We start from the raw sequence: 25,718 nt of genomic DNA on the forward strand, positions 1-25,718 counted from the left end.
ACTAGAAGTACACATAAAAATATTAGTTTTATTAGGGTGCTAAAATATGCCTTCTCTTCTGTTTTCCAAACTTGCTTGTAATGTTTTTATACAATGATCGTTAATGTATAAAACAGAATATGTACAATAAAACAAATCTTGAGAAGCAGGGGGGCTCTCATTTTCATCTACTGGATTGTTATAAAATGAAAAAAATGAATCACTTCTGCTGGTGGTGAGTATGTAAATTTAAGTATGCATTAGTGCAGGCGTTTAGGAGGGTAACTTGGCAGGATCTATGAAACTGAAAATGCACACACCATCTGATCCAGGATTTTCCTTCCAGTAGTCTATTTTAGAGAGATTCATACTCATATGGACACAAGAGAAAAGTGTAAGGGTGTTCGCTGTATTACTCTAATAGGGAGAATATGAAAACGACTTGAACATCTTCAATATGTATGTAATTACAGCATAGCCATGCCACAGATTATGCAGTAGTTAAAAGAATGAGATAGAGTTATATTGATCGAAATAAGAAAACATCAAGACATACTGTTAAGTTAAAAAAAGTTAACAGAATATGTGTGGTCTCACATATTAAAAAAAATTCATAAAAAGCAGCCATCTAGAACAAAACTAAATAAATACACCATACATATATACTCCATACACACGCATAAAAAGGAATAAAACCACAGATAATATGCGTTCCCTCTGGTAAAAGGAGTGAAATGGCAGGATAAAGAGATAAATAGTGACTTCTGGTTATTATTTTATACATGTTTATATTATTTGAACATTTTATGTGCATACATTCAGGTACTAAGAGGCAAACTAAAGAGAGCGTTAGGGAAGAAAATAGAGGGAAGCAGAACACTTGAGCTCTATTTCCAGTTCAGTTACTTAGTAGCTGTATGATCTTATCCAAGTCATTGAACCATATTTGCCTCAAATGTTATTGTAAGTAAGAAAAATCTGGATTATAATAATGATCTAGAAATACAAACTTAATATGCATCAGGAATGTTAGGATTATCATTCTTCAGGTGTAAGGCCTTTTTTCAATGGAATTCTTGCCATCTCAACCCATCCCCATGTAACCTCCTGAGAGCCCAGGCAAAAACCAGATGTTTAGTAAATATTAATAATGACTGTAATGATGACTTTTCATTTATTAGAATAAGAAATGTTTGCATATCTATTACAGACTGGTAATTTTGCCAATTTTGTCTGTCCCAGATAAAGATGGGAAAAAAATAAGAGTGTAAACAAGGTTGTATTATTCACCCAAATTTCATTTAGTATGATTTATTTAAAATAAAACATTTCATTTCAAGTGTGACCAATTCTGCTTTCTTTAAGTTAGTAGAAATGCTTGAACAATCAAGCATGAAGACTGCCTCGGTAAAAGGCACCCACTAGTGATCAATACTTTCTCATTTGGTAAAAAAAAAATACTTGAATGAAATACATTCTTTCTTAAAAGGAATTTTCAGTATTTTTCTCCAGCAGGAGCTGGATAAAGCGTCATTGCTCAAAGGAACAAGTTGAAACTCCTCCATTTGTTTTGCCAGGCTCTTCCCAACCTGGCCCCGTGTCACCCCTCAGGCCTCATCACTGGTCCCTGATCACTCTCTCCTTGGAGCCTGTGGCCACTTAAGACTGTCCTGCAGTTCCTGAACATGACATTTTCATGCTTCTGGGCCTTTGCTTAGGCTGCTTGCTCTATCTGGAATCCCCTTTTCTTTTAATTTTTTAATCTTGTAAACACTTGATATCTTCAAGGTCAAGATCACATGCCAGTCCTACTGTGAAGCCTTCACTGCATATTTATGACACATTTCTGTGGAATTTTTCATCAGGTGTGGCTGTCTGTACGCTTTTCTCTTTTGTTCCACAGTGCATGCCCTGATGTGAAAATCTCTTGTTACTCATCTTTGTTCTCCCAACACAACCCAGGTAGCTGATAACTGCTTAATAACTGAAAAGAGTGACTTTGCACATAATAGGGCTTTGCACATAATGAGCACTCAAATATTTGTTAAATGAAGTAAGATTGTCATTTAAATTGCTCCTTAAATATAAATTTCAATGAGAGGCATACTTGCAAAAAGTTGCTTTTTCTTATCTCTGTTGCCGTAATTTTTCCACTCCAAGATCTGTTGACTGTGTAGAATATTCTCTGAATAACCTGGTTCCAGAAGGAAAACAAAACCAAATAAAAACATTAAAGATACCTATTATGTTATCAAAGGCCATCTTATGAATATTCTTTGAACCAAGCAAGTTTTGTGATTATATCCAGTGTCATTTCTAGTAAAAATGTTTAAAAATCTACATCCATATACTTTACATCTGCCCTTATAATTCTAAGAATAAAAAGATTCTTTGCTCACAAGTCTGCATTTCCTAGGTGCCTACATGTCACTTTTTTTTTTTTTTTAACCTCTCATACAGTGATGCCTGACTCAAGCAGTGCCTGTTGGGCTAGGTGTTTTTGGAAAGCACAAGAGGTGAGAAGTATGCACTGGGTTGGCTTAACAATTACTGGGTCAGAAGAAAGGCTGCCAACGTGGTATGATTCAAGAGGGCATTATTCCAGTTAGTATAGCCTTATCCATTGGTGTTTTGAAGACTTACAGACTCTGGAAACTCAGATACATTTGGGATAATTTATATACCAAGTCCTGACTTGGGCATGAACAATTTTGTTACTAACTGGGTTTTAGTAAGCTTAACAAAGGTGAAACTCTGGAGAAGACCAGGACAAGATGAAAGAGGAGGAGGAAGGTTGGCAAGTGTGTCTGAAATTGAGGATGTATGTGCTGTGGTGGAGGTAGGAGGCCACGGTGCATTCTTTGCATTTTACCTGACTTATTCCCACCCATTTAATTTGCCCTTGACCTGGTAGTTTTTTTGTTTTTTGTTTTTTTTCATTTTCTCCAAAAAGAAGCAAGGGTGAGAAAAGCAATTAAACAAGGTTTTTGTTTTTTTTTTTTGGTATACTGGCTTTGATTTTGATTATCTAATGATATGGAAATTCTGTATCCTTGGTTGAACCCAGGTCTCCGGCATTGTAGGCAGAGGCTTTAACCTCTGAGCCACCAGGGAAGCCCATAGAAGAGATTAGATCCCTGTAAAAAGGCTATTTTAGTGCATAAAGAACAAAAAGGGGAAGACATTTAGACATCTATCCTAAACTAAACGACTATTCTGTTTCTGGACTCTTTGACAAAGAGTGATTCCCATAGGAAGCCCCAGAATAGGGACTTGGGCTGAGCTGCCTTCTGTGCTCCTGACGTCACCCATGTCTGTGCTCCTTCAGTCATCCTGTGGTTATGTTCTAGACACAGGTACACCTGACTCTCACCACCTCCAAAGTCTAAGGCACCTGGTCTTTTTTCACGTGCATCCCAGTGCCTGATATATTGCTCTGCCTATATCAACAGGTGGTCAATAACTACATGATAATTTAAGAAAAACTGAGGTATAATTAACATACAGTAGTTTTTGGCATACTAATGATTTAATATTTGCATATATTGTGAAGGGCTTCCCTGATGGCTCAGCAGGTAAAGAATCCACATGCAATGCAGGAGACACAGGTTCAATTCCTGGGTCAAGAAAATCCCCTGGAGGATGGCATGGCAATCCACTCCAGTATTCTTGCTGGGAAAATTCCATGGATAGAGGAGTCTGGGAGGTTAAGGTCCATGGGGTCGCAAAGAGCTGGACATGCCTGAAGCGAATGAACATATATATTGTGAAATGATCACCACAATGTCTACTTAACATACATCACTATGGTTACAGAATTTTTTTTCTTGTGAAATTTTAAGATTTACTCAGTAATTTTCAGTTGTGTCTGACTCTTTGCGACCCCATTGACTATGCAGTCCACTGAATTCTCCAGGCCAGAATACTGGAGTGGGTAGCCTTTCCCTTCTCCAGGGGATCTTCCCAACCCAGGGACTGAACCCAAGTCTCCTGCATTGCGGGCAGATTCTTAATCAGCTGAGCCACAAGGGAAGCCCAAGAATACTGGAGTGGGTAGCCTATCTCTTCTCCAGCGGATCTTCCCAACCCAGCAATCTAACCAGGTCTCCTGAATTGCAGGCAGATTCTTTACCAACTGAGCTGTCAGGGAAGCCCACATCTTCCGTATCCATTCATCTGTTAATGAACATTTAGCTTGTTTCCATATATTGGCCATTGTAAATAAGGCCATAGTAAACACAGGCGTGCATGTGTCTTTTCACGTTAGTGTTTCTGTTTTCTTTGGATGAATACCCAGAAGCAGAATTGCTGAATTAGCTCTATTTTAATTTATTTGAGGAACTTCCATTGGTTGCACCAATTTACATTCTTTTCTCCACATCTTTGTTATTTCTTGTCTTTTTGATGAAAGCCATTCTAACAAGTGTGAGGTGATATCTCACTTTAGTTTTGATTTGAATTTCCCTGATGATTAGTAGTGTTGAACATCTTTTCATGTACCTGTTGGCCATCTGTGTGTCTTCTTTGGAAAATTGCTTGATAAATTAATGAGGTTGGAAAGCTGTATAACAAAGACTTCTGAGTTGTATTTGTGATAGAGACATATGCGTTGGATTCATAGCTAGCTAACTGAATAAACTCTTCAGAGTTTTGAACAGCAGATGGATGTAACCTAGGGAAGTAATTAATATTTTACATAAATCAGTATTGTTGTCTATGATTTATTGATAGGCTACATATAAGATACACAGAAAATATAAAACAGGGAACTGTATATAAAATTATTGTGAAAGATACTACTGGACTAGAGTGTAGGTGTGATCACGATCTGAAGGGCTCTCAGGTGGAAGACGTTGATTGGCTTCGTATTGCATCATAGTGTAGAACTAGAACTGGAACTACTAGAACTACTGGATAGAAATGCTTCAATGTAAATAAGAGTTTCCTAAAATTAGCCCTATAAAGCAATGGGTTGTATGAAGTAGCGAAGTTACTTCTCACCAAGTTATTTACGCAGAAACTCACAGGATTCCTATGTTGGGTGGGAGCAGGGACTAGCTGATGTTTATAAGTTCTCTACTGGCTCCACTCAGACTCTGAATGAGGTGCTTCAGGGCAGAAAATAGAGGATTTTAGGCCAGAAATTATATATGTGTGTATATATATATATATATGAAAATAAAAATTAAGAATATCTTTTATCATAGTTCCATGTTCCTTTTCTCAAGTTAAAGTCAATTACAACACATATTATTACACCAAACTTTTCTTTTTGTACATTGTAAGATTTTGTCCTTATTTCTTGATTGTGAATATAAAATTATCTTAAAGTCTAAGTTTCCTATCTACCTAAATTTTATATATATACTACTTAAATATTTTATATTACTTATGGAGGTACTATGTTATACTTAAAAGTATAAAACTTGAGTCTGTATTTTTGCTTATTTTATTATTTTTTCATTTTTTGTTCTGACAGAATTTTTAAAATTTGTCAACATTTTGAATATCAAGTAATTTCCTATTTTTAGCATCTGATAAGCTACTTGCCTTGTACTGTAAAAAACTGAACATGTATACCATTCTCCATAGCCTAACTCTCCTTATTCAGTGGCCCCACTATATCAGCACATTTACTGGGTTCCACAATACTGATTCAGCATTTTAACTTACCGAGGGAGGGGCACCATCTAGTGGTAAGAGCATGTAGTTGCTGGTTCTACACGAATTGCAGTTTTTCCCCCCTAACTTTTGGTCTACCAGTTTTAGGTTTTTAAGAGAAATTAAGAAAAATATAAAAATATAAAAAAATGTAAAAATTAATAGCAGTAAGAATAACTACATACTACCAATGACAGAAATGAAATTGGATAATTTTTTACCAGGGGATCTCTAGTCAACTTGACAGACAATTTGAATTATAAATCAGTTTTCTTTATATCTACTCAATTGGAAATTTCTTTCTTTTTTTTTTTTAATTTTATTTTATTTTTAAACTTTACATAATTGTATTAGTTTTGCCAAATATCAAAATGAATCCATCACAGGTATACATGTGCTCCCCATCCTGAACCCTCCTCCCTCCTCCCTCCCCATACCATCCCTCTGGGTCGTCCCAGTGCACTAGCCCCAAGCATCCAGTATCGTGCATTGAACCTGGACTGGCATCTCGTTTCTTACATGATATTTTACATGTTTCAATGCCATTCTCCCAAATCTTCCCACCCTCTCCCTCTCCCACAGAGTCCATAAGACTGTTCTATACATCAGTGTCTCTTTTGCTGTCTCGTACACCGGGTTATTGTTACCATCTTTCTAAATTTCATATATATGCGTTAGTATACTGTATTTATGTTTTTCCTTCTGGCTTACTTCACTCTGTATAATAGGCTCCAGTTTCATCCACCTCGTTAGAACTGATTCAAATGTATTCTTTTGAATGGCTGAGTAATACTCCATTGTGTATATGTACCACAGCTTTCTTATCCATTCATCTGCTGATGGACATCTAGGTTGCTTCCATGTCCTGGCTATTATAAACAGTGCTGCGATGAACATTGGGGTACACGTGTCTCTTTCCCTTCTGGTTTCCTCAGTGTGTATGCCCAGCAGTGGGATTGCTGGATCATAAGGCAGTTCTATTTCCAGTTTTTTAAGGAATCTCCACGCTGATCTCCATAGTGGCTGTAAATTTCTAATTCACAATTTTAGATCACCAGGAATGGAAGGGGACTTCCCTGGTGGCTCAGACCGTAAAGAATCTGCCTGGAGGCAGGAGACCTGGGTTCAATCCCTAGGTTGGGAAGATCCCCTGGAGAAGTGAATGGCTACCCACTCCACTATTCTTGCCTGGTGAATTCCATGGACAGAAGAGCCTGGTAGGCTATAGTCCATGAGGTTGCACAGAGTTGGTTACAAGACTGAGTGACTGATACTTTTCACACTTTTAGGAATGGAAGTATGTGTTTGGTGGCTCTGTCAAGAGAGTTTTAGACAAGGGGATCAAACTCAGACACAGAAATTACAGAGATTGCTCTTTGTAGGTGACATGGATGCAGGTGAACACCTGAGTGCCAGAAGCCTGGCCCTTCTACTAGGCGCCACTGAAATATCTTTACTGCCAGCACCAATATTACAGAAAAGTATTTTCAATCTTATCGCTTATTTTAAAACCTACCTCTTTCCTCAAAAGTCAGCATGTGCCAATAAGGATAAGCAGAGTCTTATTTACTGGTAATTTCTTTGCATGGTATGCAAATATGCATACTCAAGGGTCACAATTTGCAGGTATTTCCAATTTCCATTTTCATTCAATATCAAAAGGTTTATTACTCAATGTCAACTCTTCTCTGGAAATAAGAGTGACTTTGGGTATTTGCTATATGCATAGTTGGTATTCTAGCTTTCCAATCTAAAACAGCTGACAAAATAATTAAGATTAACTAAACAAACAAATATAGTCTTTTCCTCCTGTAGCACAGGTTTTCACTGATAAATGGAAAATAAAAGTTGCCCAGTTTTCTTCATCATTTATGTGCCACACATAAGCTAATACTTGAGTCATAAGCTGTCAGCAGTTTCTTCCAACTGTAAAGTGAAATAATTGAGTAACTCTAGCATGTGAACAAAATCTATTAATTATCCTATGCTGTATGCCATTGAAATTATATTCAGTAGGGTCAGATGATAAATTAATTTTTGTTTTTTGAGACATCTGTCATTAATTCTGACTGATCTTTGTGAGTCTCTTGGAAAAACTGTTGTCTGTCTTTGTCATGAGCAGGGCAAAGTCTGACACTTTTCTAAATTTGCTTACTATTATGCCTTTAGCAAGAAAATTAATTTCATACTAGAAAGCTTATTTTGTATTTTTTATAGAAAGATTCACTGTACTTTGATATAGTACAAAATTTTCAATGACTTCATGTCATTATCTGACCAAATTTCATAATAGAAGAGACACTGGAGAACAGACCATCAGTCCAATAAAATTCTATTCAGTGCGATACTTTTTTATTGGCACCTCGGTGTTTTCAATGATAGTATGGGATTATCACAAACAAGCATTCACACTTATCTTAGTATATACAGATTCACATTTTGTGTTCTCAGTTGGACCTAATTTACTACGTATGTTATGATGCTGTTTCGAGCTGCCCCATTATCGCTATTTAATCATAAGTAGTTTACACTTTTATGACAACTTCTGAGTAATGGATTAATCTTGAAAAAATTTTTATTGTTTACAATGTTGTGTTAGTTTCTTCTGTGCAGCAAAGTGAACAAGTTATACTGGATTCATTTTTGTGAACAGGGGATTTTAAAGTAGCATAATACTAGCAATAAAGTATAAATTTAAAAAAGTAAACAATAATATGCAAATACCATGCATATGTCAGCAGAAAATTAACTGAATTCTGTTAATTGACCTATGTAGTTCTTTTGTGTGTGTGTGTGTGTAATAAAGTTTTATTAAAGTATAAAGGAGATAGAGAAAGCTTCTGACATAGGCATCAGAAGGGGGTAGAAAGAGTACCCCCTATGTAGTTCTTCTTGGTCAATGATTGACATACTAGTATTTCTCAGAAAATGTGAATTACATGCAAACAAAACTGTATCATGGCTTTTCATTCTGAAATCATAAAACTACCAGGGGTCACTAGATGATCCCAGTCTATCATAGGTCTGGGGATCATACTTTAGTAAATACCAAACTAGAAAGAGTACAAAGGAAAATTTGTGCTTTCATAATTCTGATCTTTAACATCTTCTCTAAGAACAAATTCAAATGATTCCTATACAGAGCATTTTCTGAATTGGCAGAATGTTGGAATAGATTATCAAGATCTTTTCAATCTCTTGAGATTCTAATACATTATTGAGTGACCAAAAAGTTTGTTCAGGTTTTTCTGTTACATCTTACAGAAAAGACTGAACAAACTTTTTGGCCAACTCAATTTTAATATGCCCTGAGTTTACAGAACAGTCAACAATCAGAATCCAGTAATTCTCATTGGGATTGAAACCATGGTTACATGTAGAGTTCTTAATTCTACACATGAATAACTTCACTTACTCACTCAATAAATACCTACTGTATATCTATTATGTGCCAGGCCCTATTTCAGGTATTAGAGATATAGCAGGATCTAAATATAGATGAAGTCCCTCCTCTCATGGAGTTTATGTTATAGAGAAGGACATGGACAATAAACAAAAATTTTAAATATCAGATGTTATAGCACTAAGAAGGAAAATAAAGCAAAACAAAAGAAGAGTAGAGGGAGGGGACAGAGACAGAAGACAGCTGAAGAAGGCAGAGGGTGATCAGGGAAGGTCTCATTAAGAAGGGAATGTCTGAGCACACATCTGGATGAAGTGAGGGAGTGGGTCACGCAGCAATCTGTAGGAAGAGCATTCCAGGCAGAGGAGAGAGTAAAGACAAAGCACCTGAGGCAGAAGTGGGTTTGGCTTGTTCCAGGAGCAGAGAGAACAACTGTTGCTTAAGTAACAGAGAGTGGGCATTGTGAGGGTGTGGGTGGGTGGGTGGGGGGTTATGGAGAATAATGGCAAGAACTTTGGCTTTCATTCTGAATGAGATGGGGAAACACTGGAGGGTTTGAGCAGAGGAGTGACATGATCTGACTTACATTTTCAAAGAATAACTCTGTGGAGACTAGGCTGTAGGGCAATGAGGGTATAAGCAGGGAGACCAATTAGAGGGAATCCACGTGAGAAACAAGGATGACCAGCTGGGCCAGGATGACTGTGGTAGAGGTAGCTTAGTGTCGGGTTGTGGTTACAAGCAAAAACAACTTCTAAGACAGTCTTAGATGGCAGTGACATCTTATGGTTCAAATGAAGTCTTATAAAGTTTTATGTCAGCAGAGAATCAATGTAAAAGGAAATAATGAAGTTCCTACAGGAGAAAAAATAGTGGTAGTATTCTGTAATTCAACAGAACCCAACAATCCATAGCTAACAAAAAGTGCCCCAAGAAGGAGAGGGTCTTCCTCAGAAGAGACTGCCCTATTTACTGGGAGAGCTGAACCAGAGGTGGGGATCGTATCAGCCGGGTATGGCTGTGAATGCGAGGTGTGCCCTGAGGTTCATCTGTGGAATTCTTGCACAGATAATCTGGGAGCTAGGGCAGAGAGCGCCTGGTGTGGCTGCAGTGTGAGCTGCAGGCCTGTGAGCTCTCACCCGTAATGCATGCCCTGCCTGTGACTGATCGAATGAGGCTGTGCATGAGAAACGGAATGAGAACACCTTGCAAAACAGGAGACTGTGATTATGTTATTTTAAATTCTTACATGATTTATTTTCTGATTATAAATACTCATTTCTCATTATCATCTCAGTTCTAATTTTGAGGTACTCTAGATAACATCTTTTTTTTTGGGGAAAAGGCTGTTGAAAAATTCTTGTATTATTTGCAAATACTAAAGATCAACTGGGTATCAATATTAATGGAGACCAGAAAGAATGAGTATATCACTTAGATTTTGTATACAAGAGACTTCTTAAGCACTAGGCACATAGAAGAAGTGAATGAGATATAAATAATTAATTCAATTTTATTTCCTCCCATTTAAAATAATCATTATGGCCCATTCTACATAAAGATCTAAAAGCTTAGATACTAGGCAGTGACAAAAAGGAAACTTAAAAGAGTTTTATTAAGACAAAAAAGGACTCAGCCTACCGTGGTGATGTACCGGGAGTGGAATTCTGGAGCGTCTTTCAGGAACGTGAGGCCAGGATGTGTATCTACCACATCCTGAAAAAGAACAAAATCATAACTAAGTTAACAAACATACCAAAAAACCCCCTAAGATACATACTGAATTTTTTTAAACTCTTGTACAATACTTGCCAGTTGAGCATACTTGCTGTTTCACAATACTGAACAATACACTTAAAATTTAACTAGTATTTTATTAAACTCAAATATTTCACAAGCACACTTTTGTGTGACTTTGATATGTACAGTATACTTCAAGAAAGTTAAAATGTTAATCTGGCTATATCTGGTGATTTGTAAATCAAGTGTCTTACAGGTACATGCTGTAATTCTAACACACGTCAGCGAAATTCATCCCATAGATCTTGTTAGAGATTGCCAAGTGAAATTTACACAAAAAGGAGGATAGACAGAAGCCAACTAGAATGATTCTTTCTTAACCTACAGACATGGGAAATTATTGGAAAAAATAATAGCCTGGTAGCCAAATAACTTTATGTTAAGGTATGTGAGTCAGCTAATGTTCATCAAAATCACTGTGTTGATAAATCTGTTTTCCAATTTAGGTTTTTATTTATTTTAAATCTGATATCCTGTTCTCATAGAAGACTATTTGAACATTAAAACCGTGAAATAGTTTTTTTTTTCTTTGTTGTTCAGTTGCTTAGTCACATCCGACTCTTTGAGACCCCATGGATTGCAGCATGCCAGCCTTCCTGTCCATCACCGACTCCTGGAGCTTGCTCAAACTCATGTCCATTGAGTCATTGATGCCATCCAACTATCTCGTCCTCTGTTGTCCCCTTCTCCTCCTGCCTTCAATACTTCCCAGCATCAGGGTCTTTTCTAATGAGTCAGTTCTTCACATCAGGTGGCCAAAGTACTGGAGCTTCAGCTTCAGCATCAGTCCTTCCAATAATATTCAGGACTGACTTCCTTTAGGACTGACTGGTTTGATCTCCCTGCAGTCCAAGGGACTCTCAAGAGTCTTCTCCAACACCACAGTTCAAAAGCATCAATTCTTCAGCACTCAGCCTTCTTTATGGTCCAACTCTCACATCCATACATGACTACTGGAAAAACCATAGCTTTGACTATACAGACCTTTGTTGACAAAGTAAAGTCTCTGCTTTTTTAATATGCTGTTTAGGTTTGTCATAGCTTTTCTTCCAAGGAGTAAGTGTCTTTGAATTTCATGGATGCAGTCACCACCTGCAATGATTTTGGAGCCCAAGAAAATAGTCTGTCAGTGTTTCCCACTGTTTCTCCATCTATTTGCCATGAAGTGATGGGATCAGATGCCATGATCTTTGTTTTCTGAATGTTGATTTATAAGTCAACTTTTTCACTTTCCTGTTTCACCTTCATCAAGAGGCTCTTTAGTTCCTCTTCACTTTATGCCATAAGAGTAGTATCATCTGTGTATCTGAGATTATTGTTATTTCACCTGGCAATCTTTTATTTTTTATTTTTTTGGATTTCAAGTATTTTTATTTTTTTTTATTTTATTTTTAAACTTTAAAATATTGTATTGGTTCTGCCATATAATGAAATGAATCCACCACAGGCATACACATGTTCCCCATCCTGAACCTGGCGATCTTGATTATAGCTTGTGTTTCATCCAGTCTGGCATTTTGCGTGATGTGCTCTGCATATAAGGTAAATAAGCAGGGTGACAATATACAGCCTTGACAAACTCCTTTCCCCCTTTTGAAGCAGTCTTTTTTTCCATGTCCGGTTCTGTTGCTTCTTGACCTGCATACAGGCTTCTCAGGAGGCAGGTAAGGTAGTCTGGTATTCCCATCTCTTTAAGACTTTTCCACTATTTGTTGTCTACACAGTCAAAGGCTTTAGTGTAGTCAATGAAACAGAAGTAGATGTTTTTCTGAAATTCTCCAGCTTTTCCTATGACCCAGGGGATGTTGGCAATTTGATCTCTGGTTCCTCTGCCTTTTCTAAATCCAGCTTGTTTTAAATCCTGGAAGTTCTCAGTTCACATACTACTGAAGCCTAGTTTGGAGGATTTTGAGCATTATTACCTTATTAGCATGTGAAATGAGTTTTTTTTTTTTTCCTAATTAGGTTTTTAAAACATTTTCAATGAGTCTGAAGAATCTAATGGAGATAATTACTGTTAATTTAATAACCAGAGGCAACAGTAATACTACCACAGAAATAATCTATTAATTGGCTAGTCATGAATGGAAAGACATCAGTTACATCTCTTTTCTTTGTTTCCTCAGAGCAGTTAGCTATTTAGACTGTACTTACCAGTACAGTCTAAAACCAATGAACCTTATTTAAATTTTTATTTGGAAATAATTTTAGTCTTACAGAAAATTACAAAAATATTACAGAGAGATTCCCTATGTTCTTCTCCTAGCTTCTCATAGTGGTAACAACTTAACTGACCTGCCTCTTGAGAAACCTGTATGCAGGTCAGGAAGCAACAGTTAGAACTGGACATGGAACAACAGACTGGTTCCAAATAGGAAAAGGAGTTCGTCAAGGCTGTATGTTGTCACCCTGCTTATTTAACCTATATGCAGAGTACATCATGAGAAACACTGGGATGGAAGAAGCACAAGCTGGAATCACGATTGCTGGGAGAAATATCAATAACCTCAGATATGCAGATGACACCATCCTTATGGCAGAAAGTGAAGAAGAACTTAAAAGCCTCTTGATGAAAGTGAAAAAGGAGAGTGAAAAAGTTGGCTTAAAGCTCAACATTCAGAAGACTAAGATCATGGCATCTGGTCCTACCACTTCATGGCAAATAGATGGGGAAACAGTGGAAACAGTGACTGACTTATTTTTCTGGGCTCCAAAATCACTGCAGATGGTGATTGCAGCCATGAAATTAAAAGACACTTACTCATTGGAAGGAAAGTTATGACCAACCTAGACAGCATATTCAAAAGCAGAGACATTACTTTGCCAACAAAGGTCCATCTAGTCAAGGCTATGGTTTTGTCAGTGGTCATGTATGGATGTGAGAGTTGGACTTGAAAGAAAGCTGAGCACAGAAGAATTGATGCTTTTGAACTGTGGTGTCGGATAAGACTCTTGAGAGTCTCTTGGACTGCAAGGAAATCCAACCAGTCCATCCTAAAGGAGATCAGTTCTGGGTGTTCATTGGAAGGGCTGATGCTGAGGCTGAAACTTCAGTACCTTGGCCACCTCATGTGAAGAGCTGACTCATTGGAAAAGACCCTGATGCTGGGAAAGATTGAGCGCAGGAGGAGAAGGGGACGACAGAGGATGAGATGGTTGGATGGCATCACCGACTCAATGGACATGGGTTTGGGTGGACTCTGGAAGTTTGCGATGGACAGGGAGGCCTAGCGTGCTTCGGTTCATGGGGTCGCATAGAGTCAGACACAACTGAGCGACTGAACTGAACTGAACAAACCACAGTACAATTATCAAAACTAAGAAATGAACATTGTTGTAATACTGGGTTGGTACAAAAGTAATTGCGGTTTCACTCTGTTGAACTTTGTTGTTTGATAGTGGAATACATTTTTAAATAAAAGTGGTTATCATCTTAATGCACATTTCTTGCTTTATGACTAATGACTTATTACTTATTTTATATTTATTTTAGACTCCAGAAATGATGTTAGACAAGCAAATTTCAGTGATTTTTTATTCAAGTTCAAAATGGGTTGTAAAGCAGTGGAGACAACTACCAATGTCAACAACACATCTGGCCCAGGAACTGCTAATGAACATACAGTACAGTGGCAGTTCAAGAAGCTTTGCAAAGGAGATGAGAGCCTTGAAGATGAAGAGCACTGTGGCCAGCCATCAGAAGTTGGTAATGACCAACTGAGAGCAACCATCGAAGCTGATCCTCTTACAATTACATGGGAAGTTGCTGAAGAACTCAACATCGATCTTTCTATGGTCGTTCGGCATTTGAAGCAAATTGGAAGGGTGAAAAAGTTTGATAAATGACTGCCTCATGAGCTGACTGAAAAAAAAAAAATCATTGAAGTGTCGCCTTCTCCTATTCTATGCAACAACAATGAAACATTTCTCGATCAAATTGTGATGTGTGATGAAAGGTGGACTTTATACAACAACCGGTGATAACCAGCTCAGTGGTTGGACCAAGAAGAAGCTCCAAAGCACTTCCCAAAACCAAACCTGCACCAAAAAAAGGCATGGTAACCGTCTGGTGGTCTGCTGCCCATATGATTCACTATAGCCTTCTGAATCCCAGCGAACCATTACATCTGAGAAGTATGTTCAGCAAATTGATGAGATGCACCAAAAACTGCAATGCCTGCAGCCAGTACTGGGCAACAGAAAGGGCCCAATTCTTCTCCATGACAATGCTTGACCACACGTCGCAGAACCAACGCTTCCAAAGTTTCACGAATTGGGCTACAAAGTTTTGCCTCATTTGCCCTATTCACCTGACCTCTTGCCAACTAACTACCACTTCTTCAAGCATCTTGACAACTTTTTGCAAGGAAAATGTTTCCACAACCAGCGGGAGGCAGAAAATACTTTCCAAGAGTTTACTGAATCCTGAAGCACAGATTTTTATGCTACAGGAATAAACAAACATTTTTTGATGGCAAAAATGTGTTGACTGTAATGGTTCCTATTTTGATTGATAAAGATGTGTTTGAGCCTAGTTGTAATGATTTAATATTCACAATCCAAAACCGCAGTTACTTTTGTACCAACCTGATACTAAACTACCGGAGAAGGCAATGGCACCCCACTCCAGTGCTCTTGCCTGGAAGATCCCATGGATGGAGGAGCCTGGTAGGCTGCAGTCCATGGGGTCGCTAAGAGTCGGACACGACTGAGAGACTTCACTTTCACTTTTCACTTTCATGCATTGGAGAAGGAAATGGCAACCCACTCCAGTGTTCTTGCCTGGAGAATCCTAGGGACGGGGGAGCCTGGTGGGCTGCCGTCTCTGGGGTCGCACAGAGTCGGACATGACTGAAGCGACTTAGCAGCAGCAGCAATACTAAACTACAGATCTTATTCAAAATTTACCAGCTTTCCCCCTGAAGTCTTTTTTTTTCTGTTTCAGGATCCTAACTGCATTTAGTTCTTGTGTCTCATTGCTATCCCAATCCATGGCAGTTCTTCAGTCTTTCCTTATGTTTCATTTTTCTGACACTTTAATGAGTTCTGGTTAGTTTTTCTGTAGAATGTCTCTCAATGTGGCATGTCTGGTATTTTCTTATGATTAAAGTTACACACTTTTAGTGAATTTACCACGGAAGTGATGTGTCCTTTTCAGTCATACAAGGAGTATGTGGTGTTGATAGGTCTTACAACTTGTATTAATTTTTGAATATACTTGGTTAAAGTGATATCTGTTGGGTCTGCCACCATAAATTTATTACGTTCCTTTAACAGTTGATAAATATCATGGAGGAGATACTTTGAGACTCTGTCAGTATCCTGTTTCTCTGTAAATTTTTGCCCACAAATATTAGCAGCCATTTATAGAAATTGACTGTGGCATTTTTATAGTGCTGTTTACCAAATTTAGAACAACAGACTGGTTCCAAATAGGAAAAGGAGTACATCAAGGCTGTATATTGTCACCCTGCTTATTTAACTTATATGCAGAGTACATAATGAGAAACACTGGACTGGAAGAAACACAAACTGGAATCAAGATTGCCGGGAGAAATATCAATAACCTCAGATATGCAGATGACACCACCCTTGTGGCAGAAAGTGAAGAGGAACTCAAAAGCCTCTTGATGAAAGTAAAAGTGGAGAGTGAAAAAGTTGGCTTAAAGCTCAACATTCAGAAAACGAAGGTCATGGCATGTGGTCCCATCACTTCATGGGAAATAGATGGGGAAACTGTGGAAACAGTGTCAGACTTTATTTTTTGGGGCTCCAAAATTACTGCACATGGTGACTGCAGCCATGAAATTAAAAGATGCTTACTCCTTGAAAGGAAAGTTATGACCAACCTAGATAGCATATTCAAAAGCAGAGACATTACTTTGCCAACAAAGGTTCATCTAGTTAAGGCTATGGTTTTTTCAGTGGTCATGTATGGATGTGAGAGTTAGACTGTGAAGACAGCTGAATGCTAAAGAATTGATGCTTTTGAACTGTGGTGTTGGAGAAGACTCTTGAGAGTCCCTTGGACTGCAAGGAGATCCAACCAGTCCATCCTAAAGGAGATCAGCCCTGGGATTTCTTTGGAAGGAATGATGCTAAAGCTGAAACTCTAGTACTTTGGCCACCTCATGCGAAGAGTTGACTCATTGGAAAAGACTCTGATGCTGGGAGGGATTGGGGGCAGGAGGAGAAGGGGACGACAGAGGATGAGATGGCTGGATGGCATCACTGACTCGATGGACGTGAGTCTGAGTGAACTCCGGGAACTGGTGATGGACAGGGAGGCCTGGCGTGCTGTGATGCATGGGGTCGCAAAGAGTCAGACGTGATTGAGCGACTGAACTGACTGACTGACTGACCAAATTTATACAGTGGTGTTTACTTTGCTTTTCCCCTCATCCCCTCCACATTTGTTAAGTGAAATTTTTCTATAAGGAAGAGCTGTCCTTCCCTTGTATTTATTTGTTCAATTTATGTCAGTATAGACTCATGGGTATTTACTTCATTCTATGGGTTATAATCCAATACTATCATTGTGTTGGATTATATCAGTTTATCAATAGCATCATAAAATACTAATATTATTCTGCTGCTCAAATTGAGCTAGCTTTGGTCCCTGGGAGCTGTTAGGTTGGCTCCTTTGTCCTCCTGACATACCCCATCCTTTTGTGAACACTTCCATATTTTCTGGTATCACAAAATAGTGCAGGCTCATTTTATATTGTCTATGCTCCCACCTGAGAATCAACCTTTTCTCCAAGCAGCCCTGATTCCTTTTACTGGAGAATGGTATTTGGAACCAAATCTGGGGGCTAGGAGTGCTCGTTACTACTAGGGTGTCATTGCTACCGAATCCTCTTAGTAGACACAACTAGGAATACATGAATGTGTATCAGTTCATACATACCCATATACTTGTATTTTTCTGTATCTATATGTATTAAAAACTATGTAATCATACAGATAATTTTAATTCAATAATGCAAGGTTCCCCCTTTCCTTTGTAACTGTTAATAGAATTGCCAACCATTACCCCATTGAGAAAGTAATTTACTAACTAGACTACAGTATTTGTATCTTTCGTCTTTAGAGTATCCAGTGAAGATATTATTTTCCAAGGTTATTTAGCTCTTTCCTTATCTTCTTTTATCTTCTTTAATGTAGTTGTGTTACCCATTTGTAATAGAGTTCATTTGTTATTGTTTATATTCTATTTTGGGCTTCTTTTTTTTTAATTTTATTTTATTTTTAAATTTTACAATATTGTATTAGTTTTGCCAAATATCGAAATGAATCCGCCACAGGTATACCTGTGTTCCCCATCCTGAACTCTTCTCCCTCCTCCCTCCCCATACCATCCCTCTGGGTCGTCCCAGTGCACCAGCCCCAAGCCTCCAGTATCGTGCATCGAACCTGGACTGGCGACTCGTTTCATACATGATATTATACATGTTTCAATGCCATTCTCCCAAATCTCCCCACCCTCTCCCTCTCCCACAGAGTCCATAAGACTGATCTATACATCAGTGTCTCTTTTGCTGTCTCGTACACAGGGTTATTGTTATCATCTTTCTAAATTCCATATATATGCATTAGTATACTGTACTGGTGTTTTTCTTTCTGGCTTACTTCACTCTGTATAATAGGTTCCAGTTTCATCCATCTCATTAGAACTGATTCAAATGTATTCTTTTCTACAGGTTTCAGTTCAGTTCAGTTGCTCAGTCATGTCTGACTTTTTGCGACCCCATGAATCGCAGCACACCAGGCCTCCCTGTCCATCACTAACTCCCGGAGTTCACTCAAACTCATGTGCATCGAGTCGGTGATGCCATCCAGCCATCTCATCCTCTGCCGTCCCGTTCTCCTCCTTGCCCCAATCCCTCCCAGCATCAGAGTCTTTCCCAGTGAGTCAACTCTTTGCATGAGGTGGCCAAAGTATTGGAGTTTCAGCCTCAGCATCAGTCCTTCCAATGAACACCCAGGACTGGTCTCCTTTAGGATGGACTGGTTGGATCTCCTTGCAGTCCAAGGGACTCTCAAGAGTCTTCTCCAACACCACAGTTTAAAAGCATCAATTCTTCGGCGCTCAGCTTTCTTCACAGTCCAACTCTCACATCCATACATGACCAGTGGAAAAACCATAGCCTTGACTAGATGGACCTTTGTTGGCAAAATAATGTTTCTGCTTTTTAATATGCTATCTAGGTTGGTCATAACTTTCCTTCCAAGTATTTAATATTTTGGTGAAGAATTATAAATGGTATTTAAAAGATTTTATTTTCAATTATGTGTTGCTAGTATATAGAAAGTTGAGTTTCATATATTGATCATGTATCTGTAACCTTGCTAAACTCACTTATTAAATACAGCTTTAGCAGCATCCCATAAATTTTGATATGCTGTATTTTCATTTCAAAATATTTCCTAATTTTCCTTTTGATTTCTTCTTCTCTGACCCATAGGTTATTTAAAAGTTGTTATTTATCAAACATTTAGGAATTTTTCACAGATCTGTTATTGTTTCTAATTTAATTCCATTATGGTCAGAGAACATATTTAGTGAACTGAATATTTAAAATTTGTTGAGATTTATTCTATGGTCAGAATATAGTGTATCTTGGGAAATATTCTGTGTTTGAGTTAAAGGTATGTATATTCTATATGACAAGGGTATGCTTGAACCCATACCTTCTTACTCAGATTCCTAGTGTCCTTTAGCCAGGAAATTAAAAGACGCTTACTCCTTGGAAGGAAAATTATGACCAACCTAGATAGCATATTAAAAAGCAGAGGCATTACTTTGCCAACAAAGGTCTGTTTAGTCAAGGCTATGGTTTTTCCAGTAGTCATGTATGGATGTGACAGTTGGACTGTGAAGAAAGCTGAGCGCCAAAGAATTGATGCTTTTGAACTGTGGTGTTGGAGAAGACTCTTGAGAGTCCCTTGGACTGCAAGGAGATCCAACCAGTCCATTCTAAAGGAGATCAGTCCTGGGTTTCTTTGGAAGGAATGATGCTAAAGCTGAAACTCCAGTACTTTGGCCACCTCATGCGAAGAGTTGACTCATTGGAAAAGACTCTGATGCTGGGAGGGATTGGGGGCAAGAGGAGAAAGGGATGACAGAGGATGAGATGGCTGGATGGCATCACCGACTCGATGGATGTGGGTTTGAGTGAACTCTGGGAGTTGGTGATGGACAGGGAGGCCTGGAGTGCTGTGATTCATGGGGTCGCAAAGAGTTGGACCTGACTCAGCGACTGAACTGAACTGAACTGATAAAGTAGAAAAGATAACATGTAGGGAAAGACAATAAGATGTATAAAGATTTCACAGGAAAAAATTAAAAGAATGTGTATTCTGCTGTGGTTCAGTGAAGTGTAAAGTAAATGTCAATTAGGTCAGGTTGGTTGATAGTCTTGTAAGTGTTCTATGTATCCTTACTGATTTTCTCTCTACTTGTTCTATTCATTATTAAGAGCAGCACATGGAAATCTACAACTATAATTATGGATTTATCCTTGCAGTTCTATTGGATTTTGCTGCATGCATTCTGAAGTTCTGTTATTAGGTGTATAAACATTTAGAATTGTTATATCCTCCTGATAAACTGACCCCTTTACCATTCCCCAGCAATATTCTCTAAAAATTACTTTGACATTCATATAGACCCAGCCTTTTCTTTTCTTTTTGTGGCAGAGAAAACATAGGATTCATCCTCCCAACAATTTACAAGTGTGGAGTACAATACTGTCAATCACTTGCACAATCACCTACAGTACAGTATTGTCAATCACTTGGGCTTCGATTGTTTTCAGCTTGAAACAATTACATCCAGATATTTTGGGGTGCAAATAACTATAGTTAACAGACTACAACAGACTACAATACTGTCAATCACTTGCACAATCTGGGACATCACCAGATTCTACCCACTTGCCATCCAACTCAGTCCTGCATGACTGAAACGCTACACTCATCACACCACGAACTCTGACTTCATCCTCCCTCCAGCCCCTGGAAACCACTATTCTTCTATTTGTCTGCATTTGACCACTTTAGATTCCTCATAAGTGGAGTCATGCAGTATACATCTTTTTGTGACTGGCTGATTTCCCTTAGCATAACGTTCTCAAGATTAATCTATCGCTTCATGTGACAGAATCCCTCTTTTTTAAAAAGGTAAACAATATTCTGTTGTATATATATATACACCACGTTTTCTTAATCCATTCATCCATTGATGGACACTTACATCACTTCCACCTCTTGGCTAGAGTGAATAATGCTGCTATCAACACTGCTGTACACATCTCTTTGAGATTCTGCTTTCGATTCTTTTGGATGTATACCCAGGAGTAGTACTGATGATCATATGGAACTTCTGTTTTATTTTCCATAGTGGCTATACCATTTTACATTCTTAACAGTATTCTAGTTTCTCCACATCCTTACCAACACTTAAAAAAAACAAACAGTAGCCATCTTAATGGGTGTGAGGTGGTATCTCATTGTGGTTTTAATTTGTATTCCCCTGCTTAATGATATTGAACATCTTTTCATATGCTTATGTGACATTTTATCTTCTTTGGAGAAGTGTTTATCCAAGTCCTTTGGTTGTTTCAAATTCAGGTTACTTGTTTACTTGTTTGTTGTTACTGAGTCACAGGAGTTCTTTATATAATCTGGATAGTAGCCAGATTATATAAATTTAAAATTTGATATAATCCCATGTTGTCTTTTGCTTTTGTTATCTGTGGTTTTGGTGTCATACCCATAAAAATCATTGTCAAAACTAGTATCATAAAGTTTCTCCCTATGTTTTCTTCTAAAAGGTATATAGTTTGAGGTTTTATGTTTAGGTCTTTAATCCATTTTAATTTTTGTACATGCTATGAGATGTGGTCTAACTTCTTTCCTTTGCCTATGAATATTCAGTTTTCCTGACACCATTTGTTGGAGATTATCTTTTCCTCACTGTTACTCTTGGCAACACTGAAGATCATTTGACCATATAAGCAAGAATTTGATTTCTGGGTTCTCTATTCTGTTCCATTGGTCTACATGTCTGTATTTATGCCAGTACCATCCTGTTTTGACTTCTGTGTCTTTGTAATATGTTTTGAAGTCATAAAGTGTGAGACTTCAGCTTTATTCTCCTTTTACAGGATTGTTTTGGCTATTCCAAGTCCTTCGAACTTCCATATGAATTTTAGAACTGTTTTTTCCACTTCTGTAAAAATACCACTGGTATTTTAAAACAACTTTATTGAGGAATAATTGATATACAAAAACTGTACATATGTACAATTATCTGAGTCTGGATAAATGCACATACCTTAGGAAACCACTGCTGCAATCAAGGTAACAGATATATCCATCATCTCCAGCACTTTCCTTGTGCTTCTCCTTTTTTTGTTTGTTTTTTGATAATACTTAACATGAAATCTACCGTCTAACAAAAATTCAAGGGCACAACACAGTATTGTTAATGACAGGAGGCACTATGTTGTACAACGGATCTCTAGAACGTACTTGTCTTGCATAACTGAGACTTTATACTCACTAAGCAACATCTCCATGATTCCGCTTATATAGGGTATCTAAAGTAGTCAAACTCATAGAAGCAGAGAACAGAAATGGTACCTGCCAGGGAACAGCAGAATGGAACTGCTGGGATTTTGATAGAGGTTACATTGATCTATAGATTGCTCTGGACAGTACGGGCATTTAGAAACAGTAAGTCTTTCAATCCATGAGCATAGAAAGCCTCCCATTTATTTATAAGAGTTTTCTTTTAACAGGCAAAAAATTCAACAGAAGTTTAATAATGTGTACACATGGGAGAGACCCAGGAAAACTGAGTAAGTAGGCAAAATGGCCAAAGCTCTTACTTTAAATGCCATCTTCAGCTAGAGACACTAGTGGATGTTGGAGGTGGTGGTTTGGGACTTCAAAGGGGAGGAAAGCACTTCACGTGAAGATGGAAAAGCAATGTTTGATAAACAAAGGTTTGCTGGGCAAACAACAGGACAGGAGGACACAGAGTGGACTGTGATCTCTAGGCCCTGCTCAGTTTCACTCACCATACTTTGTGCATATTCTTTGCAGAGATTTCTGCTGATTGCTCTGATCACTCTGTTCCAGGAAGAGGTCCTCTATCTAAATTTTTTTAGGCAGCTAGGAAGATGGTCAAGGTTTTTTCTGAGTTTTTTGGGCTTCGATTGTTTTCAGCTTGAAATAATTACATCTAGATATTTTGGGAGGCAAATTTTGCTCCTTTACATGGACTTCAGTGAAGAAGTCAAAATATGAATGGGTTACCTTGCAAAAATAATTCCCAGACTTTGGAGGTGGGTGTCAAGGCACATGAACTCTGGGGGCCTGCAGGAAAGCTGAGGGGTACTGCAGTGAGAGAATTCCTGGGGACCTCATCCTTACCCCCCAGCAGATAAAGCCTGGGACATTTGGCTATTAACAATGTAAGAAATTAATATCTTGATGAAACTTGCTTTGGGGTTCTCTCTGGCCCCTGTCTTCATAGCCCTTTTGACTGAGTTCAGAGCCCTTGAAGTGCCTTCAAAATCCTCCACTCCCTGCCCACTGGGAAATCTCTACTGGGGTCTGCTTTCTTCTTGCAGATCCATGAGGAGACAGGTCTGGGTATATAGGTGAGATCCTCCAAACAGTGTGTGCATGGAAAAGAGGTGTCGGAGGGGTCAGCCCTGGGAGTTCCAACATTCAGAAATCAGAAGAATGTGGAGGGATTTTTCTGCTTTTGCCAAATTATTTCTTTCTTGAGTTCTTAGCCATAACACTTCTGGCTAAAGGGTGGGAACAATATGGCTGTAAATGAATGTATGAGTCAATTTCTGGGCAACTTCACCATCATTGGATATTAACATTCAACTTTTTGGCGGGTCCTTTTAGAATGTGTAAATTGTTATCTTCAGACTACTTTCATTTACATTTCTTTGATTTCTAGTGAGAATTAACGTTTTCCTGTTTGGGGCTTCCCTAGTGGCTAGTGGTAAAGAATCCGCCTGCAATACAGGAGACAACTACAATGTAGGAGACACAAGTTCAAGCCCTGGGTCAGGAGGATCCCCTGGAGAAGGAAATGGCAACCCACTCCATCATTTTTGCCTGGGAAATCCCATTGACAGAGGAGCCTGGCAGGCTACAGATCATGGGGTTGCAAAAGAGTCAGATAAGACTAAGCAACTAAACAACAACTATAATGGTCCTGTCTTTTATCTCTTTATCTTTTAGAATATAGACATTTATTTTACAAATTTGTATCAGCTATTTTTTTCATTTAATTTTTTGTTGAAGTATAGTTGATCTACAGTGTTATGTTAGTTTCAGAATTTTTGCAGATTATATTCCATTATAGATTATTACCAGAAAATGGCCATCATTCCCTGTGCTTTACAGTATATCCTTGTTACTTATTTTATATATATTATATAATATATCCTTTTTCAGATTCTTTTGCATTGTAGGTTATTACAAGATACCGAATACAGTTCTCTGTGCCATATGGTAGGTCCTTGTTGTGTATCTACTTTATATATAGTATGTGTATCTATTAATCCAAAGCTCCTAATTTATCCCCCCCTCTGCCTTGGTTCCCCTTCAACCATAAATTTGTTTTCTATGTCTGTGAGTCTGTTTCTAAATAAGTTCATTTGTATCATTTTTTAAGATTCTACATACAAGTGACAGCATATGATATCCATCTTTATCTGACTTACTTCATGAGTATGATGATCTCTAGGTCCATCTATATCAATGCAAATGACATTACTTCACTCCATTATATATATCTTCTTTATCCATTCCTCTGCCAATGGACATTTAGGTTGCTTCCATGTATTGGCTACTGTAAACAGTCCTGCTTTGAACACTGGGGTGCATGTATCTTTTCAAGTTAAGAGTTTTTGTCTTCCAAATATGTGCCCAACAGTGGATTGCTGGCAGCTCTACTTTTAGTTTTCTGAGTAACCTTTGTACTGCATTCCACACTAGCTGTACCAATCTACATTCCCACCACAGTGGAGGAGGGTTTCCTTTTCTCCACACCTTCTCCAGCATTTGTTATCTGTAGACTTTTTAATAGCCATTCTGACTGGTGTGAGGTTATACCTCATTATAGTTTTGATTTGCATTTCTTCAAGAGCCTTCTTTTGATTAGTGTTAGTATGATATATATATTTTCCTCCCCTTTCACTTTTAAACCTGTTTATGTCTTTATGTTTCTTTCAGGGTCTTGGTTTTTTGTCTAATCTTTGGGTCTTGGTTTTTTTTGTCTAATACTATTTTAGGTCTTGGTATTTTTGTCTAACATTTGCCTTTGAGGGATATGCACGCCACTTATAGGTGACTATTGATATGGTTAGGTTTAAACCTCTTATCCCATCCAGCCTTTGTTCCTTTTGTCCTTCCATTTCTGCCTCCATTTGGGGTAACTGAGTGTGCTTTATAATTCTTTTATTTCCTTTTTTGGCTTATTAGCTATAACTATAGCTATAGCTCTTGTTATTTCAGAGGTACATCAGAGGTTACAACATACATCTTTAACTTAGTATAATCTACTTGCAAGAAATGTTAAACAACTTCATGGATTATATGTGAACCATAACAATATACTTCTATTTCTCTTCTCCTAATCTTTATGCTATTGTTGTTAAACTGTACTTAAACATATGTTAGAAATAACATAATGCAGTGTTGATAGCTTCATTTAAAGAGTTAATTTTCTTCTAAAGAGATGTGAATAATAAGAAATCACATGTATGTAGTTACTACTTCTGGAGCTCATTCCTTTGTGTAGACTTGTATTTCCATCTGGTATTATATTCCTCCTTGC

The 25,718-nt window shown here is 38.0% G+C and overlaps 1 protein-coding gene across 7 annotated transcripts in view; it reads right to left on the minus strand.

The window, feature by feature from the left end:
• PPP2R3A (protein phosphatase 2 regulatory subunit B''alpha) overlaps positions 1 to 25,718 on the minus strand; it is a 233,067-nt gene that overhangs the window by 89,365 nt on the left and 117,984 nt on the right. For all 7 annotated transcript variants that reach the window (XM_070794422.1, XM_070794418.1, XM_070794439.1 and 4 more), the window contains 2 exons: positions 10,685 to 10,759; positions 2,087 to 2,173 (listed from right to left, as the gene is read on the minus strand). In XM_070794422.1, coding sequence (XP_070650523.1) covers positions 2,087 to 2,173; positions 10,685 to 10,759 — 162 coding nt within the window. The remainder of the gene's footprint in view (positions 1 to 2,086; positions 2,174 to 10,684; positions 10,760 to 25,718) is intronic.

This window comes from Bos indicus, chromosome 1 (genome assembly GCF_029378745.1).
Source record: "Bos indicus isolate NIAB-ARS_2022 breed Sahiwal x Tharparkar chromosome 1, NIAB-ARS_B.indTharparkar_mat_pri_1.0, whole genome shotgun sequence".
NCBI classification, from domain to species: Eukaryota; Metazoa; Chordata; class Mammalia; order Artiodactyla; family Bovidae; genus Bos; species Bos indicus.